Below are 20515 nucleotides of genomic sequence, written 5' to 3'. Positions count from 1 at the left end.
TTCTTGCACGTTTTATGGTGGATTGTGTTACGTATTTATGGAACATAATTACTGTTTACAGTCTGCCGCTGGTTCTGTCGACAAGGACAGCTCCCGTAAACTTAAGCGTACAGGCCAACCAAACAACCCAACAAGAGTTTGGGACAAGAGGAGAGAAAGAGCGAGGATCAATATCAGTGTTGCATTTTCTAGATGGAGAGAGCTTCGCGACAAACTTCAACTAGAAAGAGATGCCGATCTCGCTTGTGTTTTACTCGACAGGTGAGTTGTTTTGATTCAGTTGTTTTGCAAATCGTTGAACTCGCGTTTGAAAATTATGACATCAAACACAACATTTACAAAACTTTACCTCATCCGTTAAATCCATGATTTATCTTTCCATCTGATCTGTCAGCGGTTGAGTAGAAGACAACAAATCCCATCATTCCACGCTCCTCCTTAGTTTGCGGTGTTATCATCATTTATTGGACAAACACAGCACAACCTGTTTACCCCTCAGACAAATACCCTGATTAAACTAAGGTAAGAGAAACAAAACCATGGTTAATTTGTGGTTACCATGATTAGTAACCCTGCTTTTTGGTTTATTTGTATTAAAACCATGGTTATTTTTCATACGGACATAATGGGTTTAGCATTGCACATCTTCATTATTCTAAACTGTATAATCAAGCTTTCCCTGAATTTTCATTGGACTACAAAGGTAAAAATAAAACAGTCTCCTTAATGTCAGTCTATGTGTTTGACATTTGAAATTTACAAATGATTTTATAACGCGTTTATGTTTGAAATTTACAATGTTTTTATAATGCATCATGTGTTTCTGTGACTGTCCAAAGCATTTGGCACTGCAGTGAAGGTTTAACAACCCCAAATCCAGGTTTCATAACCTTCGGTAAAAACTTGTGCTAACCCTGCTTCTAAATTACAAGTGTGAAACGTACCTTTACCCAGGGTTAAAAGTGGTGTTTCAAACAATGATAACCCAGGGTTAAATGCAGTGGGAAAATCCTTAAAATACATTAGTGCCTGTCCACTTTTTGAGCGGACTTAAGTATTCCGTATTAAATATTTTTCCATTAATTTTTCCATTCATCAGGAATTAAAAAAATAATAATTTAGAAATTATAAACCATGAACTAAACCAATCAGCTGGGAATCATATCATTACAACCTTTGAAAAGTTCCCAAAAGAATCCCTTAAAAGAATAGTTCACTCAAAAATGTTAATTTTGTAATCATTTACTCACTCTCATTTTTTTTTTAAAGTGTGATAATGGAGACGGTTAAACAGAGTATCAGACATAAAATTGCTCAAAGTCACGACGTAAAAAAAGTAGCCTGAATTTTTTTCGCCTGGATTGCGTTATGCATTTGAGTAAAGCAGATTATCGAAAAAGAAAACATGTAGAGCGGGGACTCAGTTTTATGCATCGGTTGTTGTCTGGATGTTGAGATGTGGGCGTGGCAATCTAAAGTCTAGACAGAAGAACATGAACATGAAGGGGTGGGGCTAAAACTAAATGAACTAAATGAGTCTGGCACTAACATTCATGTATGAATTGTTCCAGATAACAAATTGATCTGTAACGCATTTATTAAACAGTGAATTTTCATTTAATGCAGACTTAAAATTTTGTGTATATTTGTATAAGCCATAACTCTCTCAATAACATCACCTATCATTTTCTCACAGTGTCAGACTGTCTGGACTGGATGAAAGGGTGTGCATATGTGTGTGTATTCATGTAACCGAATCCCGTAACCAGAGACTGTCTGCAGTCAGACAGCGTTTTACACTTCTCCATCCCAATTCGCAATTCCACACCCCCCATAGTGGCCTCGCAGGAAGCTTTAACCACTCCATATCCAAACGGAACACACCAATAAAATGCTCTAATGCATGGTGTAATGAGTAGGGCCCATCCCTGATGGCGTGCAAGATTCCCCATTACTCAAGCATGCAGGGTCCGGACGCCCCCTCTCCATCTGCATTCCCAGCAAACACGGCGCTTGACGCTGATTACAAAAACGACTGCATCGCCCTCCACCCCCAAAATGCTGGCCAATTTGTTGGGGAAAAACTTGACCTTGTTGCCAGGAGAGCATGCGGCACAATCAGTGGACGTTTCATCATTGAGATGTGTTTACAAAAAACAATACATTCTGGATTGCTTGTATCAAAGGGGCTGGCCACTCGAGGGATCTGACGTACTTCCAATCCTGGCACATTTGGAACCTTGTGCCTTGGACTTGATGAATGTGTAACATGTGCCTGATTGGAGAATTAGTTTTAGCAACACATATGTATTTCAGAGCGTTCGCATGGTGTTTGAGGAAATATAGTGGTGTTTTCGTAACGTGTTCCTCAGCGTTGATGTCAGAGACTTTGATTACATAAAAGATGAGGTGTGCAAATAATGGCATTTCATAGGAAATCCAATAATGCTAACTGCAGAATGTTGAGTGAATTACAGAAATGTCTGTGTATTTCCTTGGGAAACAAAGAGAGAGTGTCTCATTTTAAAGTTCATTTTTTTAAATCAACCTTTAAACTAAATCATGACATTACCGTTCAAAAGTTTGGGTTTAGTAAAAATCTTTGGAAGGACATTCCATAGTTTTTTTTCAGCAGGGATGCATCAATTTAATCAGACTTTACAATAAAGACATTTAGAACGTTACAAATGATTTTCTATGCAGTTCTTTTGCATTTTCCATTCATCAAATTATCTTGAAAAATATGTGTAATGATTTCTACAAAAAAATGTTTTCATCATTCATAATAATTGACAAGAAATAGTTTCTTTGAGCATCAAATCATCATATTATGTGACACTAAAGACTAGATTAATGACTTGAAAATTCAGTTTTGCCATCACAGGAATAAATTACGTAAAGAAAACAAAAAAACATTTAAATGGAAAAAATATATATTTGAAATGGTAATATTTCACAATATTACTGCTTTACTGTATTTTTGATCAAATAAATGCAGCCTTGATGAATATAAGAGACATCTATAAAAAACATTTAAAACATCTCACCGAACAAAAAAACCTTTTAATATTTAACTTTTTTTATGTTCCATTCAATTTAAAGGAAATTTGCAGCTTTTTCAATCCCGTAACCCAACTTTTATAACTAGGTTGCATAGCTAATACTGTCTAAATACAGGTTACAAATACACTTTTTCCACCAGTAAACTTAGATATTGTAGTAAAATAAACATAAAAATAGACAAACTTTCTTGGGGGGGCGGGGGGTATAACATGGGTGATCTTACCTTGTGCGAAAAAAGAATAGTATTAATAAGACTAGAATGTACATTTCCTGAAGAAAATGTGAGTGGTGCTTGCAGTGGCAAAACTCACCCCTCTGTTGCTAGGGTGTTGCAATGAGGTTGCTAGGGTGGTTGCTAGGGTACCCAGTGTGGTTGCTAGGGTAATCTGGGTGGTTGCTATGGTGGTTGCTAGTGTACTCAGGACGGTTGCTAAGGCCATTGCTAGGTTACCCAGGTTGGTTGCTAGGGTAATCGGTATGGTTGCTAGGGTGTTGTTATGTGGTTGCTAGGGTACCCCGGGTGGTTGCTAGGGCGGTTGCTAAGGTCCCCATGATGGTTGCTAGGGCCGTTGCTAGGGTACCCAGGGTGGTTGCTAGGGTAATCGGGGTGGTTGCTAGGGTGTTGCTATGTGGTTGCTAGGGTACTCGGGGTGGTTGCTAGGGCGGTTGCTAGGGTCCCCATGATGGTTGCTAGGGCCGTTGCTAGGGTACCCAGGGTGGTTGCTAGGGTAATCGGGGCGGTTGCTAGGGTGTTGCTATGTGGTTGCTAGGGTACCCGGGGTGGTTGCTAGGGCGGTTGCTAGGGTCCCCATGATGGTTGCTAGGGCCGTTGCTAGGGTACCCAGGGTGGTTGCTAGGGTAATCGGGGCGGTTGCTAGGGTGTTGCTATGTGGTTGCTAGGGTACCCGGGGTGGTTGCTAGGGCGGTTGCTAGGGTCCCCATGATGGTTGCTAGGGCCGTTGCTAGGGTACCCTGGGTGGTTGCTATGGTAATCGGGGTGGTTGCTAGGGTGTTGCTATGTGGTTGCTAGGGTACCCGGGGTGGTTGCTAGGGCGGTTGCTAGGGTCCCCATGATGGTTGCTAGGGCCGTTGCTAAGGTACCCAGGGTGGTTGCTAGGGTAATTGGGGCGGTTGCTAAGGTGTTGCTATGTGGTTGCTAGGGTACCCCGGGTGGTTGCTAGGGTCCAAATGATGGTTGCTAGGGCGGTTGCTATGGTAACTCGGGTGGTTGCTATGGTAACCTGGGTGGTTGCTAGGCAGTTGCTAAGGTACTTAGGTTGGTTGCTAAGGTGTTGCTAGGCAGTTGCTAGGGAGTTTTGGCTGGTTGCTAGACAGTTGCTATGGTATCCTGGGTGGTTGCTATGATGTTACTAGGTTGATGGTAGTTGTCACAGATGGTCACTATGTAGTTGTTATAGAGTCCTTAGCCCATTTGAGCACTTAGCTAATCACTATTAGCATGTAGCTAACCACTGCTAGCATGACTAGCATGTTGGAAGTCCAGTTTGGTACCATGAGTGAAAAAATCCAACCGCCATGTCTGTACGATGTTCTGATGCAGAGATATAGGTCATGCAATTCGGTTGCTAGGGTAATCCATTTGGTTGCTAGGGAGTGGCTTGGCAGCTGCCAATGATGATACTCCAAAGGCTGCTTGCCAATATAAACCAACTCCCATGTCTGTACAATGTTCTGATGCAGAGATATAGGTCTTGAAAAATGGTTGCTAGGGTACTCTGGTTGGTTGCTAGGTATTGGCCTAACAGCTGCCAATGATTATACTCCAAAGTCTGCTAGCCTATATGAATGATATAAACCAACCCCCATGCCTTTATGATATTCAGATTTGAAGATATCTCTCTATAATTTGGGTCGCTAGGGTGCTCTTAATGGTTGCTAGGGCGTGGCTAGGAAGTCTTGAAGGTGATTCGTGATTGGCCGTTTGCTGCCCCGAGTCAATCGAGCCCACCCTCATGTTTCTATGACACTTCTATCCAAAGTTATTCATTTGATCTCTTTCAATGGAAGTCTATGGAGCTTGTTACTATGGGGCTCTATATGGTTGCTAGGGCGTGGCTTGACAGCTTCACAGTGATCCTGAGAGTCTGATTGGTTGCCTGATTGAAATGAGCCCACCCCCTTGTCTCTATGACACTGTGATCTAGAGTTATGTTCAATACAATATCCCTGTGTAATTTTCCATAGTAGGAAAAACACAGTGTTTCATGGGCGATCTCGCACCATAGTATGTCTATGGGGCAACTTTGGGGGTCTCTTGCGCCCCAGGGGTACAACTTATACCCCTCTGCGAGGTATGCTCTCGCACAGCCTGATAGCCTCTCCAAATGTGGTGATTCACATGTTTCTGCGAAATTCTCTCTCGGAGCTACGATCCGTCAAAGTTGGCCGTAATGCGTTGTCTATGCGATTTTTCGGCCGATATTTCGCCCGGTGTACGAACATCGTACGCCCGATCGCTTATAAAAGTCATAGCACACCATTCCCGAATAGGCCGCACGATTTGACGCCTCTTTTGCGGGTCTGTGACCAAATATGCGGGACTAGTTACGCGCCGAAATTTTGGCGGAAGAAGAATAATAAGAATAATAATAATAAGTATGGAGAATAGTAATAGTGATGCCTTGCCTCCGGCAAGCACCACTAATTAATAAAATAATAATACAATGTAACTTTTTTGGTGACACGTATTAAGGAATGTGTATTACCTGAGAATAATCCTGTGGGAACAGGATGGGAGAAAAATTGTGGGCCACAAATTAAGTTAAATTGTTGTTGTTTTTTTGTTGTCGATTATGTTAAAAAAAATTATATTATTTTATGATTTTAACTTTTTAAGTATAGTCCAATAAACACAATAATATGTACTGAATTAGCTGGCAAAAACATTCACAATAGAAAAAATATTCCCAGAATGCTTTGTGCAGCATATATATATATATATATTCTTTCAATGCCAACTCTGCAGGTTACATTTCCTCCTGAAGTCCGGCGTAACATAAGCTCTTTAAAAGGAGGGGAAAGTCATCAAATTCATTGCGATCTGAGTTTACAGGCCTCCTCACACATTTTTACAACATGGCAAACAGACAGTAAACAGGTTATGCAATTTAACACATGATTAGGATGGAGCTAATTAGATCGTAGATAGTAAAACAAAGAGGGGAGTCATAAAAAAGACGAACGAAGCGCCTCAAACAATAGAGCCAGCCGTTCCTGCAGCTGAGCTCATCAAACTAACCGAGCAGACAAGGTCTTCTCTCCCTCTCCGCTTTCGCCTTTCTTCTTTGCTCCTATCAGAGGTCAGGGGATTAATGGCAGACCTTGTGGCCTTCTGCAGCCTCGGAAAACATTTTCTTGCCCACTTGCTTCTTATAAATCAAGTCTTTTCATCCTGCAAATCTAATTTCAAAGTCTCATCCCATTATACTAGCAAGGTTACACGTCTGCAGTCCAAAGTTACAGGGACTGCATGGATAAAAAGAGGGTATCTCAAGATGTCTGAGAGGAATATATTTATGACGTGCCTACTTTTGATAGGAAGCCTTGATGTTAAGCAGAGCTGTTTTCTTCAAGGTTTCCATCCTGTTCCAGAAATCAAGTTCCTGTCTGTATGGAGATTGTCTGCATAAAGCTGCAGTATTATGAGATGCAGCTACAAAACTGCAATCACGCATGATTTATGTTTATCTAAATAATCAGATAACCCAGAGTTTATTCTGTTCAACCCAAAAAAATAAAAATTTAAATGTTGTCATCATTCACTTGTATCATGTGCCAAGTCATTTCAGATTTGTTATTTTCTACTGTGGAATACAAAAGGAGAAATGTTGAAGAATTTTCCTAGGGCTGTCAGGTGACAAAACATTAAAATAAAAATAATAATAAAAATAATAAAAGTGGTCCATATGACTCATGCACAATATTCAAAGACCTCTGAAGCCATTTGGTGACTGTATAAACAGAAACAAATTTAAATATTTAAATGTAATATACAGTAGATAAAATTTAAATGTAAATGGCCCCTCTACTAGGATAACTTATATAATATAGTGCAAAAGTCATACACACCACTTTTATGGAAAATAAATAAATGTTTAAATATATATTACAATGGAAAATTATTATTTTACTGCATATTCACAATTCATTTATTTATTTATTGGTGTTTTGGCTGATAAACCTTTAATATATTGGGAAAGAATTTAAGATTTTCTATACTTGGGAGGCCATACAGGTTTGGGGTTGGTACAATTTTTAAAGTAGTTTAGCAAAAAAGTATTCTATGCTGAAAAAGCTGCATTTATTTGATCAAAAATACAGTAAATCATTAATGTTGTGAAATATTAGTTAAACATTTTTTATATTAAAATATAATTATTCCTGTGATGGCAAAGCTAAATTTTCAGCATCAGTACTCCAGTCTTCAGTGTCACATGATTCTAGAATGACATCATTCTAATATGCTGATTTGATGCTCAAGAATAATTGATTCTTATTATCATTGTTGAATCATACATTTTTGAGTTAAAAAAAAAAAAACATTTATTTGATCATGCATAAAAAAAAATAAAAAAAAATTAATGTTCTGGCTGATAAAAATGTAACATGCATCTGCAAATGCCAAACTTCACTTTCAGTCTCTAAAACTGAAAATCAAATGTTATGATGACACTGACAATACCATTATCAATTATGCTGTATGATTTGGCTGCGCTCTTCTCTTGTCTAATCTATGCACATGAGTGTAGAGGAAGATGTGATAGGACCACGCAGAGAGTGTTTCCTTCTCCAATCAGAAAAAGGAAAATGTATATTAATCTGACATATAAAAGCAGTCATGCATCTCTGAACACATCCTGCGGCTTGTACATTTTCGAAATACCAGCGACAAAAGGCTGCCCACATCTCGAATAATAATGCTCTAAAAAAGAAATATTGAAATAAAAGAAAAGGATTATCTTTATTCACCCCTCATATATATGGATCCTGACAACATTAGGGCAACTCATCAAGATCCTTATCCTAAGACACACACACACACACACACACACACACACAAAAAAGCCTGTTGTTTGCTTTAGCAGCAGGTGTGTGTGACACTTCGGTCGTAATCTGCGTTAACCCCTGATGCACTCGTTTTTCACGGGCGTTTCATGATGTCTGAAAGATGAGAGGGGGTTCCAGACAGACAGAAAAACAATCTCAAATTGCTCCTCTCATTTCCATAAGATAAGTCTGATTAAAGTGCTTATAATTAATTGGGCGACTAATGAACCCCTGCTTAGAAATCCACAATCCCCATCCTCAGGTCTACAGGACAAATGTAGATGTTCTCTTACAAATACATGTGACAATATTGTTTTCAATATTAATAATAATAATAATAATAAAATTATCTAGCAGCAAATCGGCATATTATAATGATTTCTGAAGGGTCATGTGACACTGAAGGCCGGAGTAATGATGCTGATGCTTCACAGGAATAAATGACATTTTAAAATATATTTAAATAGAAAACAGGGTAACACTTTAGTATAGGGTCCAATTCACACTAATAACTAGTTGCTTACTAGCATGTCTATTATTAACATATTGGCTGTTTATTAGTGCTTATAAAGTACATATAATGCATGACATCCATAATCCTACCCAATACCCTAAACTTAACAACTACCTTATAAACTATTAATAAGCAGCAAATAAGGAGTTAATTGAGGCAAAAGTCATAGTTAATGGTTATTTAATAGTGAGAATTGGACCATAAAATAAAGTGTGACCGAAAACAGTTATTTTAAACTGTAATAGTTTATTTTCATTTTATTTTTAATCAAATAAATGAAGCCCTGGTGAGAGATTTCTTTTTGAAACAAACAAACAAAGTTTTAAAACACTACGATTTTATAAATAATGGTTTTCTGTTTTAATATACTTTAAAATATGATTAATTCCTGTGGTGGCAAGTTTTCAGTGTGACGTGAACCTTCATAAATTATTCTAATATGCTGATTAATGTTGGAAACTTGTGACACTTTTTCAGGATTCTTTGAGTAATAAAAGTAAAAAAGAACAGTATTTATTCAAAATATAAATCTTTTGTAATAATATACAATATCATTCAAATGTTTGGGGTCAGAACATTTTTAAATAAAAAAAAAATATTACATTTATTTAGCAAGGATATGGAAAATTGATAATAGGTTAAAGATTTATATTTTGGGATCATGTGACACTTAGGACTGTAGTAATGGCCGATTAAACTTCAGGCTAACCACCATAGGACTAAATTATATTTTAAAGTATATTTAAACAGAAAAATAAATCACTGTTTTTATTATGTATTTACGCTAAAAGCAAACGTGTCCCCTTATGCAGAGACTTTGAACAAGCCGTGATTGAAGCTGTCACCCGAAAACACTGAGCGTAAGTAATAGTCTATCATTTGGGGAAGGACATCCCTTAATTACAGGTTGTCAGAAAATTATTTTTAAATGAATAAATCAACACATCTTGCGATAGTGTTTCCTACTACTTGTGGTTAATTACACAACAATGAGGATCATTGTCTTGTATATGCTTACAATTACCCACTGAAAGTTTGCTCTCATGAGAAGCACTCTGCGATGATTAATGTAGAGCAGCTCTTAACCGCAAGACGCGTGTCACATATCAAGTTAAGAGAGGATCTCAATCCCTGGTTTTTGCACTAAAGCGTAACTAAGAAAGCAGACAAAGGATAGGGTTTGTTTCAGGGAAGGAATCTCCAAATGTCAGTGTTAGTTTGCTCCTGAATTAGTCTTTCGGTGCTGCTGTGAGGAAACTGGAATCAAGAGACTATTTCAGGCCTGTAGACTGGGCTGTATGTGAAACCCAGTCATTCCCAAGAGCTTGTAAAGGTAGTTTAATAAAGCTCTCCTTCCTCTCACCTTCAGGATACAGAAGAGTGCTGACTTCTGCAGTTCTATAAGGAACCATGAGAAAGGGATTCGTATAGGAAACATACTTACAGAAGAATAACTTATGCAGGCATGTCACAATACAATTCTGGTCACAGCTCATTTCAAAATTTTAAGAAATAATTAAGTGATTATATTTTGTATTTTGAAAAGAATGGCTATTTATTTATTTTGTTTGTGCCGTGGCATTATTTTAATGACAATAAAGCACTTTTGAACCAAAAGGAATGATTCACTATTGAGCTCATTGCTCTCAATTGTGAATCTTTTTACTGTAACAAGTACTTTACTCTAAAACTTTTTTTAACTATAATAATTTGTTAAAGGCTGAACAACAAATACTTCCATCATGCATAAACATATATATAAAATAATAATAAAATATCTTGAGCAGCAAATCAGATTTATTTTTATTTTTACAAATTTGTATTAGTGCTGTCAAGTGATTAATCGCAATTAATCGCATCCAAAATAAAAGTTGTTGTTTACATTATATATGTACGTTTACTGTGCATATTTATTATGTATATATAAATACACACACATACAGTATATATTTTGAAAATATGTACACGTTTATACATTTAGATATTCATATACTTATATTTAATATCATATATAAATATATTTAATATTTAAACAACATATACACATGCATGTGATTCTATTTATATATACATAATAAATAAACAGTATGTAAACAAAAACTTTTATTTTGGATGTGATTAATCACGATTAATCATTTGAAAGCACTAGTATATATGAAATAATAAAAATATATAAATATATTTAAGAATGGTAAGAAATCCAATATAATTTATTTAATTTAATTTTGGAGTAAAATATCACCTGGGCATGACAGGTTTTGTGAGATTCACTCATCTATCCATTTCAAAGGAACCACACAGAGCTTGATTTAGACTTGAATTGATTAACTGATAATCACTGCTCACTCTTCAGTTTGGGCAAACAGTAAATTCACACGCCTCACCAAATAACACTAATCAATGGCAAAACACTCTGCTCCATTGGCACAAAGGTGCTAATGAATGTAGCACTTAGCACATGAGGGCAAGGGTGCGAAAAGAAAGCAGCTTCGTGTCAGAAGAATTCGATGGAGGCGTTGTGGTCTGAAATAATCATTTTACCACTAACACCCACACAGGCAATGAACTTGTAGATAAGGCAAACATATGTTCTCACTCTGCTACTAAGCCTTTGTTTTGTTTCGCTCCTCGAAAAATAAACAAAAGCTTTTTAAAAAACCGAAAATGAAAACCAGTTTTGACATGAGCTGACAAAATCCAACAAACATTCCTCACAACTTTGGACTATGGGTATGACAAACTTATTTTGGATCTCAGAAAAATAAATTAAGACAAATATGGGTTAATTCAATAAAAATCTAAAAAGGGAGCCTGTTGGCATTTAGTGCGTAAGCTCGCTTGGATTCAAGGCTGAATAAATGTTTAAAATTAGCATTATTTAAATGATAATGCCTGTAAAACCTGACACAAATCTGCTAATTTCTTCTTGGTGAATCACAGCCAAACCAACTGAATTATGCTCATTGCACAACTCAACACCAGAGCAAACATGTGTGTGAAACTAAACTCAAAGGGAAACTGAGATTAAAATCTTGTGGCTTTGAAAAATCGAATGGGAAGCACCAATGTGGCACCGTGGGTAGTTAACTCCAATGAGTCTGGCACTTAAAGAGTCCGTCAAGGTGCTAATGTCCTATTATCAAACCCTTTGTGTTTGGAGAGGCCTCTTTAGGTATCAACAAGTTGCCATTAATGTGCAAGTTCATGTTTAGATTAGTGACCCGACAATCGTATCCTCTGGCAGTCCGATTCAAAGCTTGTTGAGGGATGGGCATTGGAGGGGGGTCAGAAGACGTTTCCCTCCCCTTCACCCTATCAACTCTTGACACTTCGTTTGAGGTCCCCCACATTCTAATGCAGCCAACTTTGAAAGTCGTTTCCTAAGAAAAACAGATGACAGACATTCGAGGGTGAGTGATGGTGCAATGGAAGGGCTTTGTTTTCTCACCAAAGCCCGCGGCTGTTGGTGCGTCGGCCGTCAGGGGGGTCTATATGGGACGGTTTGAGACAGCAACGTTCAAAGACAGGCTAATGGGGTCTCGGCGCAGTGTGGGACCGCTTGACAAATGGGTGCTGATCAACCCACTACCTCCTGCTGAAAGCAGTGGCTCCAAACATGGGGAAAAGTCGCCTCTCAAATGGTGGGCTTTGGGGGATGGAGGGACTGGTATCACTAAACCACGACCTTGCGTTATCATTATTCGTTTTCTACCCGACACGTCGCGAGCCGTGATAAGAGCTGACATTCGACCCAAGCGGCTGATGATGAATGTCCAGAAGCAGAAGAGATGTTAAATGACATTAAACATCTTAAAACGAGTCAAAGGGAGACCAAGTCTTCGTTAAAAGGATGAGTTAACTAAAATAAAAGTGGATAATACTATTTAAGTAATTTTATTACTATTTAAGTAATTTTATTTAATGCTATTGTCATTTATCTAAAAAATGCACCCATCCCAATATAACAAGCTCATGTGATTCCACACACGAGTCTTTCAGTGTGACCAGTGTAAGGTCAGTGAAAATCCAGCTGCTCCTATTAGGCAAGAAACTGCAGGAAACGTTCTGGGGGAAAGCACATGACAAAAGCTCCAACAAAATACCAACTCCGAGAACTTCTAGTGTTTTTTTTTTTAAGCCTTGCAGATTTTGTGTGTATATATGTAGATGCTCACTTTATTCCAATCTATAGGCATCTGCATAGCAACAATCATGGAATAAGCCATGGAAGCCAAGGAATAAGTAATCAATTTCTTGTTATTTTTACCATTACCATACTTAGCTCTGTTTTTCTTTTCGTTTTTTTTAATTTGAAATTCAAACAATCCTGAAAACATAATTTATTATGTTTTCCACAAACCATGTTTTCAACATTGATAATAATAAGACATTTTTCTTGAGCACCAAATAACATAAGTATTTTTTCTGAACGATCATGTTGCACTGTATATTGCTGCTGTAAATTCAGCTTTGCCATCATAGGAATAAATTACATTTTACTATTTAATGTTATTTTAAATGGTGACAATATATATTTTGACTGAATTTTTGATCAAATAAATGCAGTCTTGGTGAATATGTGATATATAAAAAACAAAACAAGTGACAAACCAACCCAAATTTTAAACAGTAGTGTATATTTTCAGAAGGCCTATCTTTAGTTTATTAGTACTGAAGCCATTTTAAATTAAATTTATATGAATAAATATTATTATTGTGCAGTAGTGTAACGCACTTCCTCAAAAAATCTCTTTCATATTAGAATGCATGTCTGTTCTAATTTAGCATTGAATTTAGCTTGATTTGCCCTAAGCCTTTTTAATATTGTTTGAGCCTATTTTTAACACAAGATCAGCTATAAACATCATCATTTTTTGAAGATTTTTTTTACCTAATGTGAATTTTCCCATTTACATGTAATTCAATTAACAGGTCTCTGCTTAATGAACTTTAAAAACACAATCAGCCTCAGAAAAATAATCCTCCTCCAAACAATGTAGATTAGGTAAGACCCTTTTGGCTGTGCTTTTACGTAAACACATTTCCTACAGGTGCCATCGTAGGCCACAGAGTCATTATACAAGGCTTAGTCCATGTCAAAGAGAGAAAACGAGAACAGCTGCAGAGTTGAGTAACATGCCGAGACCCCTGACAGAGGCGGCCTGCTGTACTAACGTCTCCAGCCCTGGGCCGGAGGAGACTTCAAACAGCCCAGCACCCGGCGGGAGATCTTCTGAAGACAGACACAGCAGCCTCTCGGCCATGAATCAGGCCTGTCAATAGCTGCCCATCCTCTCAACAGGTGTCCGATTGTCGCACAATCACTTTCTCCTCGCTTGTCATAATGAAAGAGCCATTTCCCAAAGCATTCTCACCATGAACGGCTTCCTGTTGCAAACAAACAAGCACATAATGAAACATACAAGACCCCAGGGCTACAATTAATTGCTCGAGAACAATATCTCAGTTCTTTTAGGAAGTCAAAGCGAAGATGTTGTGGGACACCAGGAGAACTGGTCTTTATAGTTATGTAAAAAGACTTTCAGATCTATTCATGCTTTTTATGCTTCCCGCAGACTGAACTGAAACAATCTGGCTGAAACTTTAGAGAAACAGTTCACCCAAAAAAGGAAGCTTTATTCTATGGGACAACAAAATAATGTATTTTATGTTGTAGCTTGCACTTTTCTGGATGATGTTTGAAACTCTGGTAGAACTTCACATGCTATTGCCTCCTTACAGGAATATTTCACCCAAAAATTACACTCACCTTCTTATGTGTATAACCTGTATGAGTTCAACACACAAAAATTACATGAGGGGAAGAATTCTGAAGAACAAAACAGCTGTTGGTTCCCAATGACTTGCATATTAAGGAAAGAAATACTATGGAAGTCAATGGAGACCATCAACTGTTTGATAACCATCATTCTTCAAAATATCATCTTTTATGTTCAATATAAGAAAGAAACTCATAAGGTTTGGAACGACATGGGGGTGAGTTTTCATGTTTCATGGGTGACTGATGTTGCATTCTTCATTGGTAACTAAATTAATAAATGGGAGACATTTTTGTTATTTGTCCATATAATGAAAGTCAATGGGGTCCAACACTGATTTAAACCTCACTGAATCTCATTATATGGACAAAAACAGCTGAAACGCTGCTTAAAAACATCTTCTGATTTGAGCAAATTAAGGGTAAAACATTCATTTTGGGTGAAATATCCCTTCTGACTAGGCCAACTCTCGAAACAGTATGCCAAACGGCTATTATATTTTTTCTATAGGACTAAAAACAGAAAGCAGCCAAACCGTAGTTGAGTTTCGAGAACTTCTGGCCTCTGCCGGTCAGTTCTTAGTCTTCATTTGAGAACTTCAGAAACTGCCAACTTCAGATCTCTCCTGATGTATGAGGTTGCACTATTCCCAGGCCTCAGCTTGAAGGCTGGATGCAAAGGCTCTTGGGAAAAGAGCAGCCAGCTGAGCACAGCGTGCACACGCAGCAGCAGCCAAATTCGCCCTGTCACATTCAATTTCAGGGCCTCCATGTTGTATAAGCAACACCTCGTGCAGGGCTCTGTGAGCTCCCCGCTTTGACATGTTTGTTGCCGCTGTGGGCTGACACTTATGTTACTTCAGCTCTGTAGAACATGGACAATTTAAAGGCTCTAACAAGCCAAAAATGGACACGCCGTTCCTGGAATCAAACACTGTGGGATCAACATGCTGGATCAGTTCAAGCAACTTTTGAAGTACTATTTTCACAGCCGCACTAACAATGACACAAAAATCGATTAACAGAATCAACTGCATTCAAAACAGACATTAACCAAAAAAGACGTGGAGCTTAAGTATGTATTTTGGCCTCCGGTCAGTTCGTTGCACAAGGCAGACGAGTGAATGCAAACATATGTTGGGCAGATGGCATTGCGTAGCTGGCACGGGGTCGGCGGGGGCGCTCAGCTGTATATCTAAGACGTCCAGGCCCTCCAGGAATGCACATGGAGGGCCAAGGATCAGGGCAGGAGGGGCGTCAAGCTATGGAGGCTTGAGGCCTTCATCGGCAGTGAGAAAGAGCAGGGCCCTGGGCCCTGTGAACTGACAGGCTCTGCAGGAGCCAGGAAAGTGCAGGAGCAACTCCACACAGCTCTCTGCAGGACTCTGTCAATTCTACCAATGAGTACATGTCAAAAAGTGACCTGGGACTGCAAAGGGGAAACATCACATGGCTCATGTCCAATTAAAATCCTGTGAGATATAAGATACAAAATGTACTGTGGCTGGTTTAGGAATGTAAATCAAGAAGACAGATTAAGTTTGATAGATTAAAAACATGTTACTCACTGATATGACTCTTCTCTTATGGAGTTATAGTCTTCGTTCAGCTTGAATGACAGCATACTGGTAATCTCCAGGAAAGAGTTATCAATGGACCCCATCACATTCCCACTGGCTACACAGTTAGTGAGATAAGACTGTACATCTGAACGTCCCAGGCACACATGCTTTAGCCCACATGCATCGCAAACCCCATCCGTATAAATGTGAGGTTGATTCCCCAACCTTGATCACGCATGTCCACCTACCACATAGTTTTTAATCTCATAGTCTTAACTGACAGCGCTATTCTTTGCTTGAAACATTTTACAAAGTAATGATTACCGTCCAATTATTGTACACAAATGTGTTTTCTCTAGCAGTGGTTTAGCATGGATTCAAAGATCTAGTTTACTCTTTGTGATTTGTCCTCCAAACCAAAATTCATAAATGATAGGCTAAAATAGTGCTGACTTATGAATCCAAATGGCAACAATAGAAATAGAAACTTAATTTTGATTGATTTTATATAGAATTTCTAAATCTGAGAAGTTAAGACACACTCATCTGTTAGAGGAAAGACCATTGCGTCAGATGATTTTGGTCAAGTCCCTTTGGACAAAATGTGAAGTTGTTGTGTTTTGTCTTTGTAGGGCAGAGCAGTTTCTTGTGTTTACACATTACAAAATACCGCATCAATAATTGACAACACACTCTGATACAGGGGCATGTGTTCACAAAAGGTCATCATGTGTTTCCTATACTGAAATCTTTCAAAAATAAGCCGACCCTGAGAAATATTCAAGGAAGTGAAAAGTGTGATAAACAGTCCCCGGCTACCACAAACTACACAGTGATAGAGGAAGAGCCCAGCTCTCATTGTTGCTGAAGTGGATTATAGTTAGAAGCATTGACTGCAAACTGTGGGGCAGAGGAGCAACTTGGGCCAAAAAGTGTCACAATCCAGAACCACCCTGGGTTCATTGTTCTGACTCCTTTTGTGGCTCGATGCCACTGTACTAAGGAATCTGGAAAAGAAAGGCTCCCTAACAGTCAGTCATGCACCAGTGCTTTTGGCAACAACAAGTCCATGGCCTATATTGCCTCCAGTTTGCTCTGACGGCTGTGTCCCCACAACAGAAATCCCTATTACTGATTATAGAACGGGCTTTATTAGAGAGTGGAGCTTTGAAGGGCAGAACAAAAGAGCGTCCTATGTTTAGATTAGATAATGTAAGCAACCGCTTTTCTGCATGGATGACACTACACAATAAGCCACCTCATGAATACTAGCCAGTCCAGATCCTAGGGCTCTTTTTGTTTTATAATTACTGCAAGAAAAATGAAAAAAGAAAACTTAATCAAACGTGGTCTGGTCTGTCACTAAACCACGCTTATCATTAACAATGGGGATAATGGCTGTGCGTGTTCCGATTGCCTGAATGTCTAAACTGTGCTAGCAAGTAACTGGCTGCGGATAGCCAGATATATCCAAGGAAACTCTGCAAACAAACAATGCAATAAAATATCTGTGCACAACATGTTCTCCCCAATGAATCTTCATAATGAACACCTTTTATTGACAGCACACTGCATGATGCTTTCAGATCTGTCAGCACAAATGTGTCAGTCGGTTTGACATTTTCCCAATATCAGTTTTGTATCCCAAAGCAATCAACGAATCGGCAAGGAATGCAGTAACTGGCTTGAAAAACCATGGGAAAAAGGTGATGAAATACCAGCCTGCCGAACAAATCATTTCTTTAAAATCATCTGTATCTGGAACTCATTTAACATAACAATCGCAAAGAAACCCAAAACCTTCAGGCACTTAAGTCACATGGACAATGTCTGAATGTCACTGCTTTGAATGCAAAATATCAAACCAAGTGACATCAGCCAACTGGTGTTACAGTAATTTTAAATGAATCCTTATTCATAATTTGAAATGTTTTGTCTGAGTTTTTTTATTTTATTTTATTTTTTATAAATGTCACTTCATTTTACATTTTGTTCAATTAAAAAACTGCATACATTAAGTGTAAAGAGCTACAGAATGATATTATGATAGATAGATGGATGGATGGATGGATGGATGGAGGGACAGACGGATAGACATAGGGACAGACGGATAGTAAGAGGGACAGACGGAAAGATAAAATGATCGAACGAGAGAAAGACAGACAGACCTGGTCATGGCTAGCTGGAATGGAGCTCCCAATGCCGTGGAAGGTCATCTGCACAGGTGAGAGGGTCAGGTAGGTCATGAACTCGTTCTCAGTTTGCCGATCTGAGTACTGCACCTGCATGAGAGGAGAGACGGAGGGAAGGGAGTATTAAATATTATGTGATGCATTTTTCAGAATGTACTTCACTGCGGTTCTGACCTTGGAAAACATTTTGTGGGAAAAGTACAAACTGGATCCTCAGACTTGGCTGGTAGTTTGTGCTCACTTTTACTTGATAACAGCAGTGGTTTTAGATTCTGATCTTCATCCTCATGAATGGTTCACAATCTATGCTTTCTCAAACGCTCGAATGGCAAGTGATAGAGTGATTTAGAGGCGAGCTCTGGCCCCGTTTGGGGTTTCTGAGAACACCTCTGCACGTCAAACTCCACTCATCAACACCCAAAGGATTGTGTGTGTGTGTGTGTGTGTGTGTGCAAGGATTTTGGACACTATGCTGGGCCACTTTGATCATGTTAAGCCTGACCTATATACATATCCAGGCAATTTTAAATACTTTTTTTATTTGCAGAACATAAAGAAACTGCTTTTTCATTAGATTTACTTTTAGTTTTTTTTTTTCATTTTTTGGTTTCATAAATAATGACTGAAACTGAATTTTAAGATGAACAGTTTCTAAAAAAACTGAGAAAATTCAGTGGATATAGATCTATATTACTAAACATAGAGACTTGGGAACATGAGAGTTGTTCCATGGGAAAAATGTCTGGACAGCTGGTTACAATGTGTGCAAGTCTGCTTCCAGAGAACTTCTTAGCACAAGCAATTTCTTGGACTAAACGCTGATCATAGATTTAAAATAAATAATTGTTACTGCATAAAACTGAGAATCCTGAAGAGAAGATGAATGAGTGCAACAGCACACTGAAGGAATCTAACTCCATGGATGTGTGTTTATGCTCAGTCTTCAAGTGGTCTGATGGGCCAGATCCACGGGGCATTCCGCTGTGAAGTGTGTTTTAAAGACAATGTTAACAACACGGTTTGCAAGAAGCAATGTGTGATTGGCGTTTACAGCTCCAGGAAACAGGAACTCTGACATATACAAACATCTTGTGTCTGGTGAAGAGAACAAATAAATGCCTCCACTGACTTGGTTAATATTTCTATTATATTCTGCACAAACAGATCATGTTCTTCATGTTATTATTTCAATTTCAATTGATTCATTTTTTTCTCAAATATTGAAAAATGCAATTAAGTGCATTTACGTTAATTAACCAATCATCATATAGGGAGTAACTGCTTTGATTGCAGTTTTGAACCAATTAACAGCCCCAATATTTTATAATTATAATAACTCTCTTAATATTATTAAATATAATAACTAAATCAATTATACACACAAAAGTAATATAAAAATCTATAATATAAAATCTTACTTTAAATATCCTTATTAGGGCTGGGATAAACGATTATTTTTTAAACGATTAATCTAGCGATTATTTTTCCGATGCATCGATTAATCTAACGCTTAATTTTTCCAGACCGATTCGATTTCGATTATCTCCCCATTAATTTACTACTAACAATTTATACATGTTGATTTACATATCTGAATGAAAAAAAACATGAATTCCTTAACATTGCAATATATGTTTATTGTTCTTAAAATTACAAAATAATAGACTGACTAAGAATGCATTACTTTGCACTTGTATAGAGATAGCATTCAATAAAACCTTGAAGCCTTGAAAACACACAGCTTACTGAAACAAGCTTACTGAACACATAGGGCCTAGCTTACTGAAAAAAAGTTCTTCTTTCAGATGAAAATAACAACAACTTGATGTCTCGCATTCAATAAAAAAGTTCACCCAAAATACTTGTTTAGAGCAATTGAAAGAATACAGTAACCAATGTAAAATTTAGGGCTTTAAGCTAATACAGAGAGTGCTTTTCCAAAAAATAAAAAATAAAAATTAACAGTGGGAGCCAGCAGCCTGTCATGTAGAAAAAAAAAATCTCCGAATGCTCCACGTGAAACTTTGGCGTTCCGCACTTTTTCTATCGTGTCTAATGATTTTGGTTAATATGCACGAGGGAGAGAGAGAGAGAGAGAGACAGCGAGAGAGAGAGAGAGAGAGAGAGAGCAAGACAGCGCTCGTGTAATTTGAAGACTGTGAGTGCGCGAGCACGAGTGAAACTTTGGTGTTTTTCTATCGTGTTTAATGATTTTGATTAATATGCACGAGGGAGAGAGAGAGCAAGAAGCGCTCGTGTTGAGAGCCTGGGCTCTCTCTCTCGTACGCGCCCTGTCAGGCGCAGCACAGTCATTCTATTCTACATCACTCACCGATGA

The 20515-nt window shown here is 38.1% G+C and overlaps 1 protein-coding gene across 1 annotated transcript in view; it reads right to left on the bottom strand.

Annotated features, from left to right (window-relative positions):
• stau2 (staufen double-stranded RNA binding protein 2) overlaps positions 1 to 20515 on the bottom strand; it is a 147505-nt gene that overhangs the window by 26298 nt on the left and 100692 nt on the right. The window contains exon 13 of the mRNA XM_059524481.1: positions 18154 to 18267. Within this exon, the coding sequence (XP_059380464.1) occupies positions 18154 to 18267 (114 nt within the window). The remainder of the gene's footprint in view (positions 1 to 18153; positions 18268 to 20515) is intronic.

Source organism: Carassius carassius, chromosome 35 (genome assembly GCF_963082965.1).
Source record: "Carassius carassius chromosome 35, fCarCar2.1, whole genome shotgun sequence".
NCBI lineage: Eukaryota > Metazoa > Chordata > Actinopteri > Cypriniformes > Cyprinidae > Carassius > Carassius carassius.
This window is presented reverse-complemented; position numbering and strand designations above follow the sequence as displayed.